Source organism: Tachyglossus aculeatus, chromosome 4 (assembly GCF_015852505.1).
Source record: "Tachyglossus aculeatus isolate mTacAcu1 chromosome 4, mTacAcu1.pri, whole genome shotgun sequence".
Taxonomy (NCBI): Eukaryota; Metazoa; Chordata; class Mammalia; order Monotremata; family Tachyglossidae; genus Tachyglossus; species Tachyglossus aculeatus.
The window spans coordinates 52,011,616-52,032,011 of NC_052069.1; the positions used below are offsets into that span (position 1 = coordinate 52,011,616).

The 20,396-nt window shown below is 41.4% G+C and overlaps 1 protein-coding gene across 1 annotated transcript in view; it reads right to left on the reverse strand.

The window, feature by feature from the left end:
• Nucleotides 1-20,396, reverse strand: part of DPYD (dihydropyrimidine dehydrogenase) — an 884,509-nt gene that overhangs the window by 107,781 nt on the left and 756,332 nt on the right. Inside the window, exon 20 of the mRNA XM_038745292.1 lies at nt 12,530-12,709. Within this exon, the coding sequence (XP_038601220.1) occupies nt 12,530-12,709 (180 nt within the window). The remainder of the gene's footprint in view (nt 1-12,529; nt 12,710-20,396) is intronic.

Here is a 20,396-nt window from a genome sequence, read left to right on the forward strand (position 1 = left end):
ACAAAAAATAATACTAGTTACATTTGTTAACTGCTCACTATGGGCCAAGCACTTTACTATGTGTTGAGCTAGATACAAAATAACCACGTTGGACATAGTTCCTGTCTCACAGTGGGGCTCGTAGTCTTAGGAAGAGGGAGAGTAAGTATTTTATCCCAATTTTACCTATGAGGAAACTGAGCTACAGAGAAGTTATGCGACTTGCCCAATGTCAAGCAGTAGACAAGTGATTTTGCTGGGATTAGACCTCTGGTCTTCATCATCATCATCAATCGTATTTATTGAGTGCTTACTATGTGCAGAGCACTGTACTAAGCGCTTGGGAAGTACAAATTGGCAACATATAGAGACAGTCCCTACCCAACAGTGGGCTCACAGTCTAAAAGGGGAATAATAATAATGGCATTTATTAAGCGCTTACTATGTGCAAAGCACTGTTCTAAGCGCTGGGGAGGTAACAAGGTGATCAGGTTGTCCCATGTGGGGCTCACAGTCTTACTCCCCATTTTACAGATGAGGTAACTGAGGCCCAGAGAAGTTAAGTGACTTGCCCGAAGTCACACAGCTGACATGCGGTGGAGCCGGGATTCAAACCCGTGACCTCTGACTCCAAAGCCGGTGCTCTTTCCACTGAGCCACGCTGCTTTCCGAGCTGCTAACCAGCTAGTCAGGTCTTCTGACTCTCATTCAGGCCAATGCTCTTTCCGCCAAGCTATTCCACTCCCTACTTGCAGATTTAGAGAAGTGAATAAAACCACAGCAAAATTTGGTGGCGGATTCTCTTTTAATCCCACTACACAAATGCACCAAAATGCTCTTTCAGTTGAAGATTTTAACACTGAACATCCTACACAGTTTTTCACAGAAATATGATTTGATCTTGGAACATCTGCTCCAGTCTGGAACTGTATTTGACTTTAAGCTTACTATAGATATCAGATGTTCTTTCCCATGCTTTATGACTTTTTCATACAATTAATGAACAAATAGCAATTATGCCAGCATTTTGAAATGGAACTGAAAATATTCCAATCTTGCATTTAAACCTGATGACCTACATATGGCTTGCTAAGATCAGGTAAAAAAAGATACAGCTACAATTTTTAGAGGTTACATAAAAGTACACAGGGCTTTCTTTCAAGGGATCACTAGGACTGCACTGAAAGGCATGTATATTCTGTTGTCCCTCAGACTAAGAAATTTGAAATATTATTTGAGAGCCAGCTGGGAGAACACGGCAGCTGAAAGACCAGGCTGACAGGCAGCAACTGGGAGAAGGGTTACTCTCCCCTAGCAAAGGCTTCATGAAAATCAGGCTTTAAAGAGGCGGGGTAGAACATAGAGAAATATCCATTAGAACAGCAATCAAGCAATCAATCAATTATATTTATCGAGTATTTACTATGTGCAGAGCACTGTCCTAAGCACTTGGGAGAGTACAGTGTAACAGAGGTGGCAGATACATTCCCCTCCCATGAGCTTATAGTCTAGAGGGGGAGATAGACACTGATATGAATAAATTACAGATCTGTCCATATATCTGCTACCATGTTAAGACAATCACTCATCCAACTTGTACTTCCCAAGCGCTTAGTACAGTGCTCTGCACACAGTAAGTGCTCAATAAACACAGTTGAATGAATGAATGAATCCTATCCCACCTGGTTAATGCATCAGCCTTCTTGCTAATCTCCCAGTCTCCTTTTTTGCCTACTTCAGTCAATACATCACACTGCTGCACAGATCATTTTTCTATAAAAAACATTTAGGACATGCTCCTCTACTCCTCAAAAAACTGCAGTGGTTGCCCATCCACCTCCACATCAAACAAAAACTCCTTACCATTGGCTTCAAAGCACTCAATCACCTTGCCTCCTCCAACCTCACCTCTCTACTCTCCTACTACAATCCAGCTCACACATTTCACTCTTCTAATACTAACCTTCTAACTGTGCCTCAATCCCATCTATATCACTGCCGACCCCTCACCCATGTCCAGCCCCTGGCCTGGAATGCCTTCCCTCCTCAAATCCAACAGACAATTAGTCTCCCCCCATTCAAAGCCTTATTGAAGGCACAACTCTTCCAAGATACCTTCCCTAACTGTGGAGGTGATCCAGGGCTGTGGGCTAGTGGTCCATGAATACCTTCCCTAACTGTGGAGGTGATCCAGGGCTGTGGGCTAGTGGTCCATGATCAACAAAGCCATAGAGGACCAAGTGGGTTTACATTAGTAGAGAGGGTAGTCTTGAGGATGTCAATTTGGTCATCAAGAGAAGGTGGTTTGGGTATGGAAACTGTAAGCTCGAGGTGAGCAGGGTGAGGTGAGAATGCCTTTTTATTGTTATAGTGTACTCTCCCAAGTGTTTAATACAGTGATTTACATACAGTAAACACTCAATAAATATGATTGAATGAAATGGGGCATGATTACTTGAAAAAATTTGAAGGGCCCAAAAGATTGGCAGTCTCTTTGGGGGAACAGGGCAGACTTGCGGGAGGGAGTCTGTGACAGAAGGCAGATGAGAGATTGTGGTCAGATGGAGGGATTTCAGAGTTGGTGAGGGTAGTAACGAGAGATGATGAGATCTTGTGTGTGACCAAGGTGGTGAATGGGTGAGGTGGAGTGGAGCAAGATGTCAGTGGAATTAAGGAGCACTAGGAAGTGGGCAGGGGAAGGGTCATCAGGAACATCTATACTGAAGTTCCCAATGCAAAAATAGAGAGAAAGAGAAGAAATTTGAGAAAGGGATCAAAATGGTTCTAAAAGTTGGAGGTGAGGTCTTGGGGAGGTGCGGGAGGTGGTGGTAGAAGACCATGACTTGTACCTGCAGTGGGTGGAGTGGGAGACTGATTCTAGACTGTGAGTCCATTGTTGGGTAGGGACCGTCTCTATATGTTGCCAACATATACTACCCAAGTGCTTAGTACAGTGTTCTGCACACAGTAAGTACTCAATAGATATGATGGAATGAGTGAATGAATGAATTTGGAGCTCAAAGGAAGAGGAAGAGAGGGATGGGGGAGGTGGACTGGTACAGAAGAGGCAAGAGTCTATCCTTGCAGGCAGTGAATAAGGGACTGTCGCTCATGCAGTAGACTTTTTAGACACACTAACATGAATGGATAAGGACTCGCCATCAGCTTGAAAACAAAGGGCAAATACAAAAACACACACACTCACACAGTTTTCAGCATTTTCAAAAGACTAGTTCTTATACCATGAATGAGAACTATTTCCTCTTTTCTCAATCAGAAACATATTAATTACCCTCCTTAATATTTATTATCTGATTCTCCCCAAGGGCCACCCACATATTGACACCCTATATCTGAAATACAGCCTGAAAGGAAATAAATTCAATTTTTTAACAATGCATTTCCCAATAGGGAAATCTTCAAATACTTATTATGATGATGATCATTTTTATTATTATTATTATAATAGTACTATTAGTAATAATGATCATTTTGGTATTTGTTAAGTGCTTACTAGGTGCCAGGCACTGTACTATGCACTGGAGTGGATATAAGTAAGTCGGGTTGGACACAGTCCCAGTCCCACGTGGGACTCACAGTCTCAATCCCCTTTTTACGGATGAGGTAACTGAGGACCAGAGAAGTGAAATGACTTGCTCAAGGACATACAGCAGACAAGTGGCAGAGCTGTAATAGTAGCATTTATTGAGTTTCCCACTTGGTTTGGTGTGCTGTATTTGGCATCTTGGAAGTAGTGAAGTGTCACGTTCCCTGCCCACAAGAATCTTACAATCTAATGGGGGAGATAACTAAAAACATTTATGACTTTGTAGTCAAAAATAAAGCAGCAATATACATTTAAGCAGTAAGGAGAGTGAATTCTAACCATTTCTAAAACAGATTGATATCTGAATTATGACAGACCAGGCTCAACATTTAATTTTAAATAAAATTGTTTTTTCAGTGTTCTAACACCTCAATCATTCTACAAGATATGCAGCCAAGACATAGTAACATTAAGTTGCAAAGAAGTCCGTTAGATTTCCATCTGGCTAGACATTTTTTGGCTGGATTTTACTTATGCTAATCTATATTTCTAAATGCATAATGTTTCATAACAATCTCTGGTAAAAATAATAGTTGTGTTTTTTGTTAAGCATAAGCCAAGCACTGTACTAAGCAATGAGGTAGATACAAGATAATCAGTTCCCATATGGGGCTCACATGCTAAGTAGAACAGGTAGTCAATCCCATTTTGCTGATTAACTCATGGAAATCTTTATTTCTAAATACAAATGTTTCACAAGAATCTCTGATAATAATAATATTAGTTTAGTGTTTACTATGTGCCAAAAATTGTACTAAGCACTGGGGTAAATACAAGATAATCAGGTCCCACATGGGGCTCACAGTCTCAGTAGGAGGGAGAACAGTTATTGAATATCTATTTTGCACATCTGGAAACTGAGACACAGAGAAGTGCAATGACTTGCCCAAGGTCACACAGAAGGTACACAGTAGAGCTGGGACTAAAATCCAGGTATTCTGACGTACCTGGCCTGGTGTCACCTGTTATAGCATCTTCTGCTCTTGTGTCTTTTGGTTAATAAAGAATTAAATAAGATCTGATCATTATCAAACAGAGAAAATTATGGCTTGACCTGAGCTGTTTTCCTCTAACATTTTGATGACCCATGCCACAAACACACCAGGTGGTATAACCTCTATTTTTGAAGATTCAGTTTAAACACTGTGATGAAGCCAGTTAGTCCATTTAATGACATTTTTTTGTGGGAAAAATCTGTAATTAGATCTAATGAAATGCAATCTTAAAATAAAGTGAGATTTCTTTTTTTTTTTAGTAATAACTCCCACAAAATAATTTAAATATAATATCTTGGGGATGTGTTAGCAAAAAATCAGATTGCAGAGAATGAGTGTGGTCTAATGGATAGAGCACCTGCCTGGGATCAGAAGGATGTGGGATCTAATACTGGCTCTGCTGCTTGTCTTCTGGGTGACCTTGGGCAAGTCCTTTCACTTCTCCATGCCTCATTTACCTCATCTTTTTTTTTGATGGCATTTATTAAGCGCTTACTATGTGCAAAGCACTGTTCTAAATGCTGGGGAAGTTACAAGGTGATCAGGTTGTCCCACGGGGGGCTCACAGTCTTAATCCCCATTTTACAGATGAGGTAACTGAGGCCCAGAGAACTTAAGTGACTTGCCCAAAGCCACACAGCTGACAATTGGCAGAGCCGACATTTGAACCCATGACCTCTGACTCCAAAACCCGGGCTCTTTCCACTGAGCCACGCTGCTTCTCTGGAGATTGAGACAATGAGCCCCATGTGGGACAGGGACTGTGTCCATCTCAATTTGCTGTATAAACCCCAGTACTTTGTACTGTACTGGGCACATAATAAAAACTTAAGAAATACCACAGTTATTATTATCATTATTATTATGTGGAATCTTAATCAGCCCTAGTGATTGCTCATCAGCACTAACTAACTTACTAACAGCATTCTTGAACTGTTAAATGCAGGCATATAAACATAGACGAAAAATAAGAGCCTGGCTTTTGCTTGCAGAAAAGAAGGAAATAAATGGATTGGGAAAACAAGAAATTTAAAATTTATGTGTGGACTGACACCCCAGGGCTAGTGTGAAATATTTGTATTTGACTAAGTAAAGATAATAAAACAAAGTGACGTGCAAGCCGGAAAGGTTAAAAGAATCACTGCATGAGCGTGTTTATACTTTGCTAAATTGAGTCAGAACAACAACAAAAAAAATACCATCTAATACAAGTAGAAGATACAGTCTCTGCCCCGAGAAAGTTTACAATCTAATTAGGGTAAATCCCTCCCCAAGATCCTGCCTTGTTTTCCTATGGGCCAGGTCACCATTGTGAGCTTCTGAGATTTCCCTCAGAGTGGTCTAGTGGTGTGAATTATTTTATACAGCTGATCTCAAAGAAGCATGTTCTTTCTGCCACGTCACCAGCTCACTATTTCCTTTGGAAGAGTTGAAGGTTGGAAGAGCCGTGCATTGATCCTAACAGAACTTACTGATAAAATCTCAACATCTTTGAACCAGAAGGATAGAAACAGCATGGCTTACTGGAAAGAGCACTGGCTTGGGGTTCTAATCTCAGATCAGCCACTTGTTTGCTTTGTGACCTTGGTCAAGTCACTTCACTTGTCTGTACCTCAGTTACGTCATCTGTAAAATGGGGATTAAGGCTGTGAGCCCCACCTGGGATAACCTGATTACCTTGCATCTACCTCAGTGCTTAGAACAGTGCTTGGCACATTGTAATCACTTAACAAATACCATAATTATTATCATTATTACACATATATTGTATAGATATCATATTTCTATATTATAATTCTATAATAATGATGGCATTTATTGAGCGCTTACTATGTGCAAAGCACTGTTCTAAGTGCTGGGGGAGAGTACAAGGTGATAGAATTGTCCCACGGGGGGTTCACAGTCTTAATAGACTGTTCACAGTCTTTTAGACTGTGAGCCTTTTAGACTGTGAGCCCACTGTTGGGTAGGGACTGTCTCTATGTGTTGACAATTTGTACTTCCCAAGCGCTTAGTACAGTGCTCTGCACATAGTAAGCGCTCAATAAATACGATTGATTGATTGATTAATACCCATTTTACAGGTGAGGCAACTGAGGCACAGAGAAGTTAAGTGACTTGCCCAAAGTCACACAACTGACAAGTGGTGGAGCCGGGATTTGAACCCATGACCAGTGACTCCAAAGCCCGTGCTCTTTCCACTGAGCCATGCTGCTTCTCCTATATATATATATATATATACCTAATATATATATATGTATATATTAGGTGTGTATCTATATCTAATATATATATATATTTCTCTATATATGTAAACCACATGACCTAATAGTGATGTGGATAATCTAATTTCTGTTACTATCCTCAAAATAAAGTTTCCCTTTCTCAGCAGTTACTACATAAACAGCCTGACAGTTTTTCCTGATTTTAACCTAATGAAAGCTTTTTAATGAGCACAGATTATGTTCACTTATTAATTTTACTGATATGAATTTCATCATGTTTGAACGCTTTCTGAAAGCAATCTGGCATGGCTACTGGTAGTTTTTTTTTTCTTTTTTTAAATGAAATTGCTTCTATTGCTGAAAGGGCCTCACTAGGACTTTTATTCTGAATTGGCTTTCCTTCTTTCATCAGGGGGTAACAGATATGTCAAGACCAATCAATCAATCTATCAATAAATGATATTACATAACTGCTTATTGGGTACAGAGCACCGCACTGGGTACACAGGAGAGAACGATACAATAAGTCGACACGATCCCTCTCCTCAAGGAGTTTCCAGTCCTCAGGGCAGGGACTGTCTCTATATGTTGCCAACTTGTACTTCCCAAGCACTTAGTACAGTGCTCTGCACACAGTAAGCACTCAATAAATACGATTGATTGATTGATAGAGTGCAACACATTTTCAAGCAGCACAACACAGCGATAACTATTTGGGAGACCTCCAACCAACCAAGCAGGAAAGGTGCTGCTTCCTTTGAGCAAAAGCTGAGTGAAAATCAGCTCCAAGATCCAACCTGAGAAGCAGAAACTGGTCTTTCAAGCCGCAAAGCAACAGTGCAGCCAGAAACCACAAGCATTCATAATGTGAAATGGATCACCAGTCACCTATACGTCTTTTGAGCCACACGCACGCTCAGGACCCCATAATCGGCCCCATGTCTGCTGTGTGATCTTGGGCAAGTCTCTTAACTTCTCTGTGCTTCAGTTATCTGTAAAACTGGGGACTCGGAGCCCCAAGTGGGTCTTGGACTATGTCAATCAATCAATCAATCAATCGTATTTATTGAGCGCTTACTATGTGCAGAGCACTGTACTAAGCGCTTGGGAAGTACAAATTGGCAACACATAGAGACAGTCCCTACCCAACAGTGGGCTCACAGTCTAAAAGGGGGAGACAGAGAACAAAACCAAACATACCAACAAAATAAAATAAATAGGATAGAAATGTACAAGTAAAATAAATAAATAAATAAATAGAGTAATAAATATGTGCAACCATATATACATATATACAGGTGCTGTGGGGAAGGGAAGGAGGTAAGATGGGGGGATGGAGAGGGGGACGAGGGGGAGAGGAAGGAAGGGGCTCAGTCTGGGAAGGCCTCCTGGAGGAGGTGAGCTCTCAGCAGGGCCTTGAAGGGAGGAAGAGAGCTAGCTTGGCGGATGGGCAGAGGGAGGGCATTCCAGGCCCGGGGGATGACGTGGGCCGGGGGTCGATGGCGGGACAGGCGAGAACGAGGTACAGTGAGTAGATTAGCGGTGGAGGAGCGGAGGGTGCGGGCTGGGCAGTAGAAGGAGAGAAGGGAGGTGAGGTAGGAGGGGGCGAGGTGATGGAGAGCCTTGAAGCCCAGGGTGAGGAGTTTCTGCCTGATGCGCAGATTGATCGGTAGCCATTGGAGGTTTTTGAGGAGGGGAGTAATATGTCCAGAGCGTTTCTGGACAAAGATAATCCGGGCAGCAGCATGAAGTATGGATTGAAGTGGAGAGAGACACGAGGATGGGAGATCAGAGAGAAGGCTGGTGCAGTAGTCCAGACGGGATAGGATGAGAGCTTGAATGAGCAGGGTAGCGGTTTGGATGGAGAGGAACCTGTCCAACCTGATTAGCTCGTATCTACCCCAGCACTTAGTACAATGCCTTGCCAATTATATTTATATCTGCCTCCCTGCTGGACTGTAAACTCTTTGTGAGCAGGGAATGTGTCCACCAACTCCTCAATACTTAGTACGGCGCTCTGCACACAGTGAATGCTCAGTATATGCTATTGATTGATTGATGAACACCATAATACTATCAGAAGTGTCACCTTTGAAGAGTCATTTATGTAGTATTGCCATAATAATAATAACAATTATGGCATTTATTAAGTGATTACTTGTGCCATGCTGTGGTGGATACAAGCAAATCAGGTTGGACACAGTCCCTGTCTCACATGGGACTCACTGTCTCAATCTCCATTTTCCAGATGAGGTAACTGAGGCCCAGAGAAGTGAAGTGACTTGCCCAAGGTCACACAGCAGACAAGCGGCAGAGACGGGATTAGAACCCATGACCTGTTGACTCCCAAGTCTGTGCTCTATCTACATGTGACGTCTTCAGGCTTTTGGCCAAATTGATTCTTGGAAGCTACAATTTTAACTGAAAACTGCGTTTTGGTAACAGTAACAAATTCCCTGCTAATAACATTGTTGTTCTCAAAGCAACATCAATACTACTACTACCACTACTACTAATAATAATAATAATCATGGTATTTTTAAGCACTTTACCAGGCACCGTTCTAAGTGCTGGGGTAGATACAAGATAATCGGGGTGGACATAGTCCCTGTCCCACACAGAGTTCACAGTCTTATGTTACAAACAGGGAATCTGTTACTGAACAAATATGAGATACCCTATTTTTACCTAAATTTCTTAGAATTATGTGCTCAGTCAATGATATATGAGTAATACAGCCACATTAATGTGTTATAATGAGTCAGAGCTTCCGTGATAGCTTAACCAACTTAGACTTAATATCACAGAACAATGGGTTTGTTAATCCTCTCCGCTGGTTCCACCTAGCTTTTATCTAGCTAAAGTGATATCTCTCACCAGTCATTTGGGTAACCTGATTGCCCCCTGCTCACTGTGGGCAGGGAATGTGTGTTTGTTTTTGTATTGTACTCTCCCCAGCCCTTAATACAGTGCTTTGCACACAGCAAGTGTGCAATAAGTACGAATGAATGAATGAATGTTCATTAGATTTCTTTCAATTAAAATCCAGGGGTGCTATGTCTGCCCAGTATTCATTCTGCAATCAAACTTATTAGTATTATTATTATCATTATTATTATTACTATTATTATCATTATTACTATTATTATTATGGAAGTTGATAAACTCTTACTATGTGCCAAGCATTCTACTTAGTGCTGGGGCAGATACAAGATAATGAGGTTGGACACAGTCCCTATCCCACATGGGGCTCACAGTCTAGGTAGGAGGGTGTAAGATTTAATTCTCATTTCACAGATGAGGAAACTGAGACACAGAAAAGTTAAGTGACTTCCCTAGAGTCATACAGCTAGCAAGTACTGGAGCTAGAATTAGAACCCAGGTCTTCTAGCTCCCAGGCCCATGCTCTTTCCACTAGGCCACGGTGCTTCTACCACAGGACTTTACCTACTTTGATTCAGTTATATTAACCTTCCTTCCATCCTTTTAGTTTCCTTTCACACCGTAGTTTTCACATTTCCTTTCACATGTTCCGTTATTACAGGAAATTTTGTAGAGAAGGCCAAAATCCTTTCTCTGACAGAGGGAGCCAATTCTTCCTACACATTCACTCATTCCATTTTCTCGTCTATTTGAACAGCTCTCCAGAACCTATTCTTCATAAATTTCTATCTACACTTGCTCTATGAGTGAGAGATGGGGCAAAGAGCAACAATATGCCTTCCAAAACAAATCCAGAGTCACCCAAACAAAACTCTTTTCCCATTTTACCAGCTCCATAAGAAAATGACTCTCCATTATCATTCAAGGCAAGTACCTAGCAACAGCAACAACTATAACGTAATTATTTCTGAAGACATCCATACATGCAATCCAAGGAACCTTTTGATTTGACAGAGATATTAACACCAAGGAGGTTTTTGCCTATTCCTAGAGAATTCGGGAATGCAGATCATCCGCTTGTTCTGAACTCAGTGTTGAGCATTGAATTACTAATACTATTACACAGGCAAAATTTTACTTTTAAAATCATGTTATTATGGAAAATGACACTGCTAATTGTGATGTACATCTTCCTGAGCACACATAGAATGGTCCATGTCTGAAGTCTTGAGTTAGACTTTCCATAAAAAATACCTTTCTATATCTATTGAAGAAAAACAAAACCAAAAAACCCTTATACATAGCCTTCGAATTCTCTGGAATAGGAGGCCAGCTTGGAATCTGTTAAATTCAGAATGTTGTTAAAACCAAATTGACTTTTAAATCTGAAGGTATCCCAGATGTTACTTTTGTAAGTTCTTTTTGATGTTTCCACCTTTTAGTCGATAGCACAGCTGCAATGATGTGAGACGATGTTGTAAAAAGAGCCAAAAAATAGTTTGTCCGAGTATAAAGGCCAATTAAACAATTTCCCTGGTCCTTTGCTTGAAATGTCATTAGTGGTATTTGTCAGAAATGTGAAACTTTTGAAGGCTGAGTGTCATTTATAAAGGCAAGAACACTTATTTTTGGAATACTACACACTCAGTTCAAGATAATGTAATTACTTACACTAATAATACTGCTTAGGCAGAGTCTTGCTAATTACAATATTATAAATATTAATATCACCAAGTCTTTGTGTTTGATTGCCACTCATTGAGTCATTCATCATGATATTTCCCAGGAATCCACACTATATTATTTTATTTCCCTTTTCTCCCTATTTTTTCATTACCAGGCAAACAAACTCTCTGACTTAAGATTCATATAAAATGAGTTTTTCGGTGTTTTCAGCAAATAGCTTTTATTTCTGTTGCCTGTTGGATGCAACGATATGATTTTGTAGGAAGGATAATCAAATGCAAAGCCAGTTACAAGCTATGTGTCTTGTTCTTTCTGACTATCTAATGCCGTCATCCAAACTAAATTACACTTAGCTTTGTTTTCCATTCTTTTTCATGTGACCTGTTTTAAGTTACAACTCCTTTGAATTATTAAATACTTCCTTAAAACATCTTTTTATACTACTTTTTTTTAAAAAAGTTAATTATTGATGTAGTGACAAGCTGAAAGACTAAGAATTGTAATTTTTTCCCTCTCATTCAGGACATGAAAAATGTCTCCTGACAATGGCTGTCTATTTAGTATTATACAAAGGATATACAAAGATAAAATACTAAATGTTGTTTTAGAAAAGAGTAGCGAAAATCACTATATTACGCCAAATGTAAATGTAGGATATATTTCTTTGAAAATAGCTTTTAGAAATGAAGTTGGGACATAACCTTTTGAGCCAGGGTTTAACAATGTAGGCAGAAGTAGTAACAAAAGAGGCTGATTGGAATTTAATTTAAAGACACTGCTATATTATTCAGAAATCCACTGGTTTCATTGTCTTGAAATAGAAAGGCAATATTGTAATTTTACGAACTTGCTAGAGAATAAAGAACACTCTAGTCTCAAACGGCAGGAACAAATTTGAAGGCATTTTGTGTGTCAAACCTCAATCTTTCTAAAACATTTTTAGGACCTTATGTATACTGGCCAGATAGAAAGGCAAATCTATGTACCCACTGTATGTCCACGATTGAATACTTGGGAAAGTAATCTTGCTACCAAAACAGCAAAAACTGTCCATTGATTTGTGTGGTTTAGCATTATAGTACAATATCACTGAAACAAAAAGCAGTACAAAAACATAAAAATGTAGGAGAATAAAAGGGAAAGTAACCAAATACCTTTCCTGTGAGTTCAGCAATGTGAGGAACTGGTTTTCCTTTCTGGTGGCGTTCAGTTGCGGGACTCTGTCCATCCCAGGCATTTAGTTCCTCGATGCTCTTTAGGTAAAGCAAGGCTTTCAGTCCTGTGCAGTAGTCTTCGATCACAGTGAAATCCTGATTCTGAACTGCACTGCACACCTAGAAAAGATGGAGCTCGTAAATAAACCATGTACTTATAAACCAGCCATACTGGATTAAATGTCTATGCAACTTAAGACGCAGCACGTGGCCTAGTAGAAAGAGAATGAAACTCAATCAGGTGACCCAGATTCTCGCCCCAGAACTGCCACTTGCCTTATTGGTAAACCTGGCCTGAAGTACTTAATTAATTAATTCATTCATTCAATCGTATTTATTGAGCACTTAATGTGCTCAATTGAGCTCGCATCTCCTCCTGCCTTCAGGACATCTCCATCTGGATGTCCGCCCGCCACCTAAAGCTCAACATGTCGAAGACTGAGCTCCTTGTCTTCCCTCCCAAACCTTGTCCTCTCCCTGACTTTCCCATCTCTGTTGACGGCACTACCATCCTTCCCGTCTCACAAGCCCGCAACCTTGGTGTCATCCTCGACTCTGCTCTCTCATTCACCCCTCACATCCAAGCCGTCACCAAAACCTGCCGGTCTCAGCTCCGCAACATTGCCAAGATCCGCCCCTTCCTCTCCATCCAAACCGCTACCCTGCTCATTCAAGCTCTCATCCTATCCCGTATGGACTACTGCACTAGCCTTCTCTCTGATCTCCCATCCTCGTGTCTCTCTCCACTTCAATCCATACTTCATGCTGCTGCCCGGATTATCTTTGTCCAGAAACGCTCTGGACATATTACTCCCCTCCTCAAAAACCTCCAATGGCTACCGATCAATCTGCGCATCAGGCAGAAACTCCTCACCCTGGGCTTCAAGGCTCTCCATCACCTCGCCCCCTCCTACCTCACCTCCCTTCTCTCCTTCTACTGCCCAGCCCGCACCCTCCGCTCCTCCACCACTAATCTCCTCACTGTGCCTTGTTCTCGCCTGTCCCGCCATCGACCCCCGGCCCACGTCATCCCCCGGGCCTGGAATGCCCTCCCTCTGCCCATCCGCCAAGCTAGCTCTCTTCCTCCCTTCAAGGCCCTGCTGAGAGCTCACCTCCTCCAGGAGGCCTTCCCAGACTGAGCCCCTTCTTTCCTCTCCCCCTCGTCCCCCTCTCCATCCCCCCGTCTTACCTCCTTCCCTTCCCCACAGCACCTGTATATATGTATATATGGTTGTACATATTTATTACTCTATTTATTTATTTATTTATTTATTTTACTTGTACATTTCTATCCTACTTATTTTATTTTGTTGGTATGTTTGGTTCTGTTCTCTGTCTCCCCCTTTTAGACTGTGAGCCCACTGTTGGGTAGGGACTGTCTCTATGTGATGCCAATTTGTACTTCCCAAGCGCTTAGTACAGTGCTCTGCACATAGTAAGCGCTCAATAAATACGATTGATTGATTGATTGATTGATTAATGTGTGCAGAGCACTGTACTAAGTGCTTGGGAAGTACAAGTTGGCAACATATAGAGACAGTCCCTACCCAACAACGGGCTCACAGTCTAGAAGGGGCAGACAACTAAACAAAACATATTAACAAAATAAACTAAATAGAATAGTAAATATGTACAAGTAAAATAGAGTAACAAATATGTACAAACGTATATACATATATACAGGTGTGGTGGGGAGGGGAAGGAGGTAAGGCCGGGGGAATGGGGAGGGGGAGGAGGGAGAGAGAAAGGAGGGGGCTCAGTCTGGGAATGCCTCCTGGAGGAGGTGAGCTCTCAGTAGGTCTTTGAAAGGAGGAAGAGAGCTAGCTTGGCGGATGGGCGGAGGGAGGGCATTCCAGGCCAGGGAGAGTACGGGGGCTGGGGGTCAATGGCGGGACAAGCGAGAAAGAGGCACAGTGAGGAGGTTAGCGGCAGAGGAGCGGAGGGTGCGGGCTGGGCTGGAGAAGGAGAGGAGGGAGGTGAGGTAGGAGGGGGCGAGGTGATGGACAGCCTTGAAGCCGAGAGTGAGGAGTTTTTGCCTCCATGCCTCAGTTTCCTCATCTGAAAAACAGGGATAAATTGCAGGTATTCTGGGCTGTGGGTCCAGGGTGGGACAGAAACTATGCCCAATTTGATAAACTTCTATCTACCCCAAGTCTTGCTGAATAGTAAGTGCTTAATTCCATAGTTACTGCTAATATTATCAGATGCTGAGAAGCATTGTGGCTCAGTGGAAAGAGCACGGGCTTTGGAGTCAGAGGTCATGGGTTCAAATCCCAGTTCCACCAATTGTCAGCTGTGTGACTTTGGGCAAGTCACTTAACTTCTCTGTGCCTCAGTTACATCATCTGTAAAATGGGGATTAAGACCGTGAGCCTCCGTGGGACAACCTGATCACCTAGTAACCTCCCCAGTGCTTAGAACAGTGCTTTGCACATAGTAAGTGCTTAATAAATGCCATCATTATTATTATTATGCTATTTTGCAAAGGTACAAGATAACTACGTGGGCATTTTATTTTCATTCCAAAGTAGCCATTTTATATATCTCATCAGTACTGACTATAAAAGGAAGCCATGTGTTATAAACAAGATGAGGCAAAATGATTATTTTGAATATTAAATACTGGAAGATATGATGACACAGTTTACTTTATCAAAAATGTATACTTATTGAGATCTTAGCCAAAGTAGTCAATGGAGTAAAATAGAATGGGAATTTGTAACTGGGAACTGTCAGGAAACAAGAATCTGTAGTGTAGGAAACTAAAAGAAGAGGGAGAGTCTAGAAAACCATCCATTCAAAATCAATAGGATAAATAATAATATAATAAGTATTCAAATCTGCCTTCAGAATTAATTTGCCATCTGGAGCACTAAAGGAATTCCCCCAAGTCCCACCAAAGTCACTCTCTAGACTTTTTGAGAAATCATGGAAGAACTTCGGAATCCACATAAGATTGGAAACTAATGGTCCAAAATAGTGACTTAATCAAAAAGAAAAATTACAGGAAGATCCATAATCTGGATTTCTAAATTTGGGAAACTATAAAAACCCCAGTTGCAAAAATCAACTGTCAAATACATTGAATAGTGATGAATCCTCCCATCAAAACTGAGGGACGAGTCTTAATCCCATCACTCCTGGTCCATTGAAGTTTTAAATAGAAAGATATTGCTGATAATCAGCCTTTTGGTCATATGACTCCATCTTAGCACCCATGTGTATATCTTTTTTCTTTGTATCTATTTAGACTTCCATTTAGTAGCTTTTTTATTTAGTAGCTTTTTGTCTAATCTCTTATTCTTTTTTTACCTCTTGAGCATTTGGCAATGTATACCCTTCTTGTCTCCAGCGTTGGATTGTTAGGACCTCATTTTTAAATTCTATTGAATGTTCCAAGGGCCTTTCTGAGTACTCTTTTCCCAGGAGGTAACATCATAATACTGATGATGAGAAGGATGAAGTTGCCGGCATCAAAATAGTAGACGTTCCCTGTCCATTGGGTGCAATGTACTATACTAAGGGATCTTAAAGAATGACATGTTAAAGTCATCTAATTTCCATCTCTGAAAGGGTGAAAGGCTTAATTTTTTTTCCCCTGGGCTTGCTAGATATGCACTGGCAAACTACAAATTTCTGTACCTACAATAACATACCTACAATTTATTTTCCAATTGCAAGTCTTTTTTTCAAGCTACTCCATTCCTGCCCATAGGGTTTGCAAATGATTCGGCAAGTGATAGACAGTAAGCCTCTCCTCTAGACTGTATGCTCCTTCTGGACAGGGAACGTCTACGTCTACGAATTCTGCTATATTGTACTCTCCCAAGTGCTTAGTACAGTGCACTACACACAGTAAGCATTCAAAAAACATGATTAATTTATTGATCACATTCCCAGATGAACATGCACCTGAGCAAACTTCAACACTAGTCAATTGAGAGACCTGCATTTTTCACCTCCAAGATGTGGCACTTAGTAACTGAATCCTGGGGGTTTATCCTGGAATTTCTGAGTGGAAAATTCAAATTCCACCACCTGGGAACCTGTTTCTGTTTTTTCCTACACACCCCTGGCAGCTTGTTGTTGCCATAACAGGCCCTGCGGATATTTTATCTCAGGGAAATAATAGTAATAATAATAATAATGGTATTTTTTAAGCACTTTCTCTTTGCCAGGCACTGTACTAAGTCTTGGGATGGATACAAGCAAGTCAGGTTGGACATAGTTCCTGTCCCACGTGGCACTCACAGACTAGATCTCCATTCTACCGATGAGATAACTGAGGAACAGAGAGGTTAAGTGACTTGCTCAGGGTCACACAGCAGACAAGTGGCAGAGCCGGGATATTAGAAACCATGACCTTCTGACTCCCGGTGCTGTAATCACTACACTATGCTGCTTCCCATGGATGGTGGGAATCACTTACGGCCCTGAACATTGTGGAAACCAGACCCTCAGACACCCATGACACCCATAACACCAATTATTGGTATTGAGCACTTACAGCTTGCAAAACACTGTACTAAGCGCTTGGGAGAGGGCAGGATAATAGAGTAGATTACTAATTATAATAATGGTGGTTTTTGTTATGCGCATACTATGTGCTGAGCAATGTAATAAGCACTGAGGTAGACACCAGCTAATTAAGTAAGACACAGTCACTGACCCACATGGGACTCACAGGCTTAGTAGGAGAGAACACAGGTAATCAATCCCAATTTTAGAGATTAGGAAACTGTAGTAGAGAGGAAGTGAAATGACTCATCCAAGGTCACAAAGCACTGTGACCATGGATTAGAATCCAGGTCCTCTGACTCTCAGACCGATGCTTTTTTATCAGTCTCTGCACACAGGGAGCTCCTAGACCAGAAAAGGGGTTGACTGAACATTAAAATAAACTGCAGACAGATATGTACCTAAGTGCTGTAGGGTTGGGGGTGGGTTGAATAACAAAATGATTAAGGGAACACAAACCTAAGTGCACAGGTGATGCAGAAGGGAGGATTTATACAGGAAGTGAGGATTTAGGGAAGGGCACTTGGAGGAGATGTGATTTTAGGAGGGCTTTGAGGTTTGTCAGCTATGAAGGGGAAAGGAATTTCTGGCCCAAGGGAAAGGTGAGTCAGCGGCAAGAAAGACAAGGTCCAGGTACAGTGAGTAATTTAGGGTTAAAAGAATGGAAAGTGCAGTTTGGGTTGTAGGAAATCAGCGAAGTAAGATAGGAGGAGAGCCGATTGAGTGCCTCATAGCTGATCGTGAGGAGTTTCTGTTTGATAGGGAGATGGATGGACAACCACTGCTTAGAAAGCTGATTCACAGAACAACCTGCTTTCAAAAATAATTCCCTCTCACTGAACACCTGGGTGCTTTGCAAAATACCTATATTTGTGCTTGAGCTATCAGTCAATCACATACCCTTTCATCCAATCAGGGAGCTCTGCTTGGATTCTGCTCATGAAGCCTGTTACTATTCACACCATCAATTTACTGCAATATGCGATCTTTCATTTAATCTCTTCTTCTGCGTCTCTCTGTCTCCCAAAGTCTCAGCTTCACTAAACATCACTCATCAAGGTGCACAGGTAAATTCCTAATAGTAATCTTTGAACAATTTTTAATAGTGGGGATTAATGGAAAGACTGAGAGCTAATACTGAGAGCTCACCTCCTCCAGGAGGCCTTTCCAGACTGAGCCCCCTCCTTCCTCTCCCCCTCCTCCCCCTCCCCACCCCCCCCGCCTTACCTCCTTCCCCTCCCCACCACACCTGTATATATGTATATATGTTTGTACATATTTATTACTCTATTTATTTTACTTGTACATATTTATTCTATTTATTTTATTTTGTTAATATGTTTTGTTTTGTTGTCTGTCTTCCCCTTCTAGATTGTGAGCCCGCTATTGGGTAGGGACCGTCTTTATATGTTGCCCACTTGTACTTCCCAAGTGCTTAGTACAGTGCTCTGCACACAATAAGTGCTCAATAAATTTGATTGAATGAATGAATGAATGAATATGGACCTAGGATCGGGAGATCTAGTTGCAAACCCACTGGCTATCTGTGGTTGGCTAGCTGTGACAGCATGGGCAAGTACTTTCACTTCTGTGTGCCTCAGTTTCCTCATCTATAAAATGTCGATAAGACCTTTGTCTTAGACTGTGAGTCCTGTCTGATCATCTTTTACCTTCCCTAGCCTAAGTTTAGTGCTTGGCACAGAGTAAGAACTTAATAAACAAAAGAAGGATTATTTGTAATTTTCACTGTTCCCATTTTTGCTGGTTAAATGATGTCTAAACATTAATGCTGAATTCAGTGCTTTAATGTTTAGTATACTTAAGGTTCAAGGTGGGTAAGTTTCAGCCCAGTGATGAAACAAACCTGAACACCTTTTCTTTTTGATTCTTTATTTGTACAAAGTTGAAATTTGCGGGGATTAGACCCATATAAATTAGTTGCATGTCTAGTTTGAGCTTATGTTTGGTGTAGAAGATGTGACCCTATTTTATAACAGCCTACCTATGGAAAATAATAATTCACATAAAGCTGATTTGCAAAAATGTTTGCTTTCTAGAAAGGCAGCAATACTGGAGAAGGCAGCATGCACTTTCCTTTAGTTTGATTTGTGGACACCTGACACTCACTTTGACTCTGCTTCTTTGACTCACATTGGTCTCAAGCCTTTCCCTAAAAAAATACCTTTTTTGCTACAAGTCAAGCCAGACACTCTACTGCTATTGCTTCTCGGGAGTGTATATCCAAATGCATGGTCTTCAAATAATTTCTTCTACCTGCCTTGCTTCTGGGGTTGCCCTCCCTTCAGCTCATTTATATGACAGTTTGCAAATAATAATAATAATAATGATTCTACTTGTTAAGCACTTACTATGTGCCAAGCACTGTTCTAAGCACTGGGGTAGATATAAGGTAATTAGGTTGCCCCATGTGGGGCTCACAGTCTTAATTCTCATTTTACAGATGAGGTAACCGAAGCGCAGAGAAGTTAAGTGACTTACCCAAAATTACACAGTTTAAAACTGGTGGAGCCGGGATTAGAACCCACAACCTCTGACTCCCAAGTCCATGCTCTTTCCACTAAGTCACGTGGCATACGGAGAAGCAGCGTGGCTCCGTGGAACGAGCACGGGCTTTGGAGTCAGAGGTCATGGGTTCAAATCCCAGCTCTGCCAATTGTCAGCTGTATGACTTTGGGCAAGTCACTTAACTTCTCTGTGCCTCAGCTACCTCATCTGCAAAATGGGGATTAAGACTGTGAGCCCCCTGTAGGACAATCTGATCACCTTGTAACTTCCCCAGCACTTAGAACAGTGCTTTGCACATAGTAAGCGCTTAATAAATGCCACCATTATTATACTGTTTTTTTATTCCCACCCATGTCTTTTTTTCATTATTTTTAATGGTATTTCATAAGCCCTTACTATGTGTCAAACTGTGCTTCAGGCACTGGAGTAGGTACAAGTTAATTAGGTCAGACACAGTCCCTGCCCACACAAGGTTCGCTGTCTGGGTTGGAGGGGAACAGGTACTAAAGGAAACTGAAGCATAAAGAAGTGAAGCAACTTGCCCAAAGTCACACAGCAAGCAATTAGTAGATGCGGCATTAGAACCCAGGTCCTCTGACTTCCAGGACTGTGCTCTTTCCACTAGGCCACGCTGTGTCTCATCTAGTTGGAATAAATATTACTTCACTGCTGGTAGGTTACCTATGTTCCGGGATGAAATTGTTGGTGATCCTTCCAGGCAATTCATACTGTACACAGATCAGAAGCGATACTGCAGAAACTA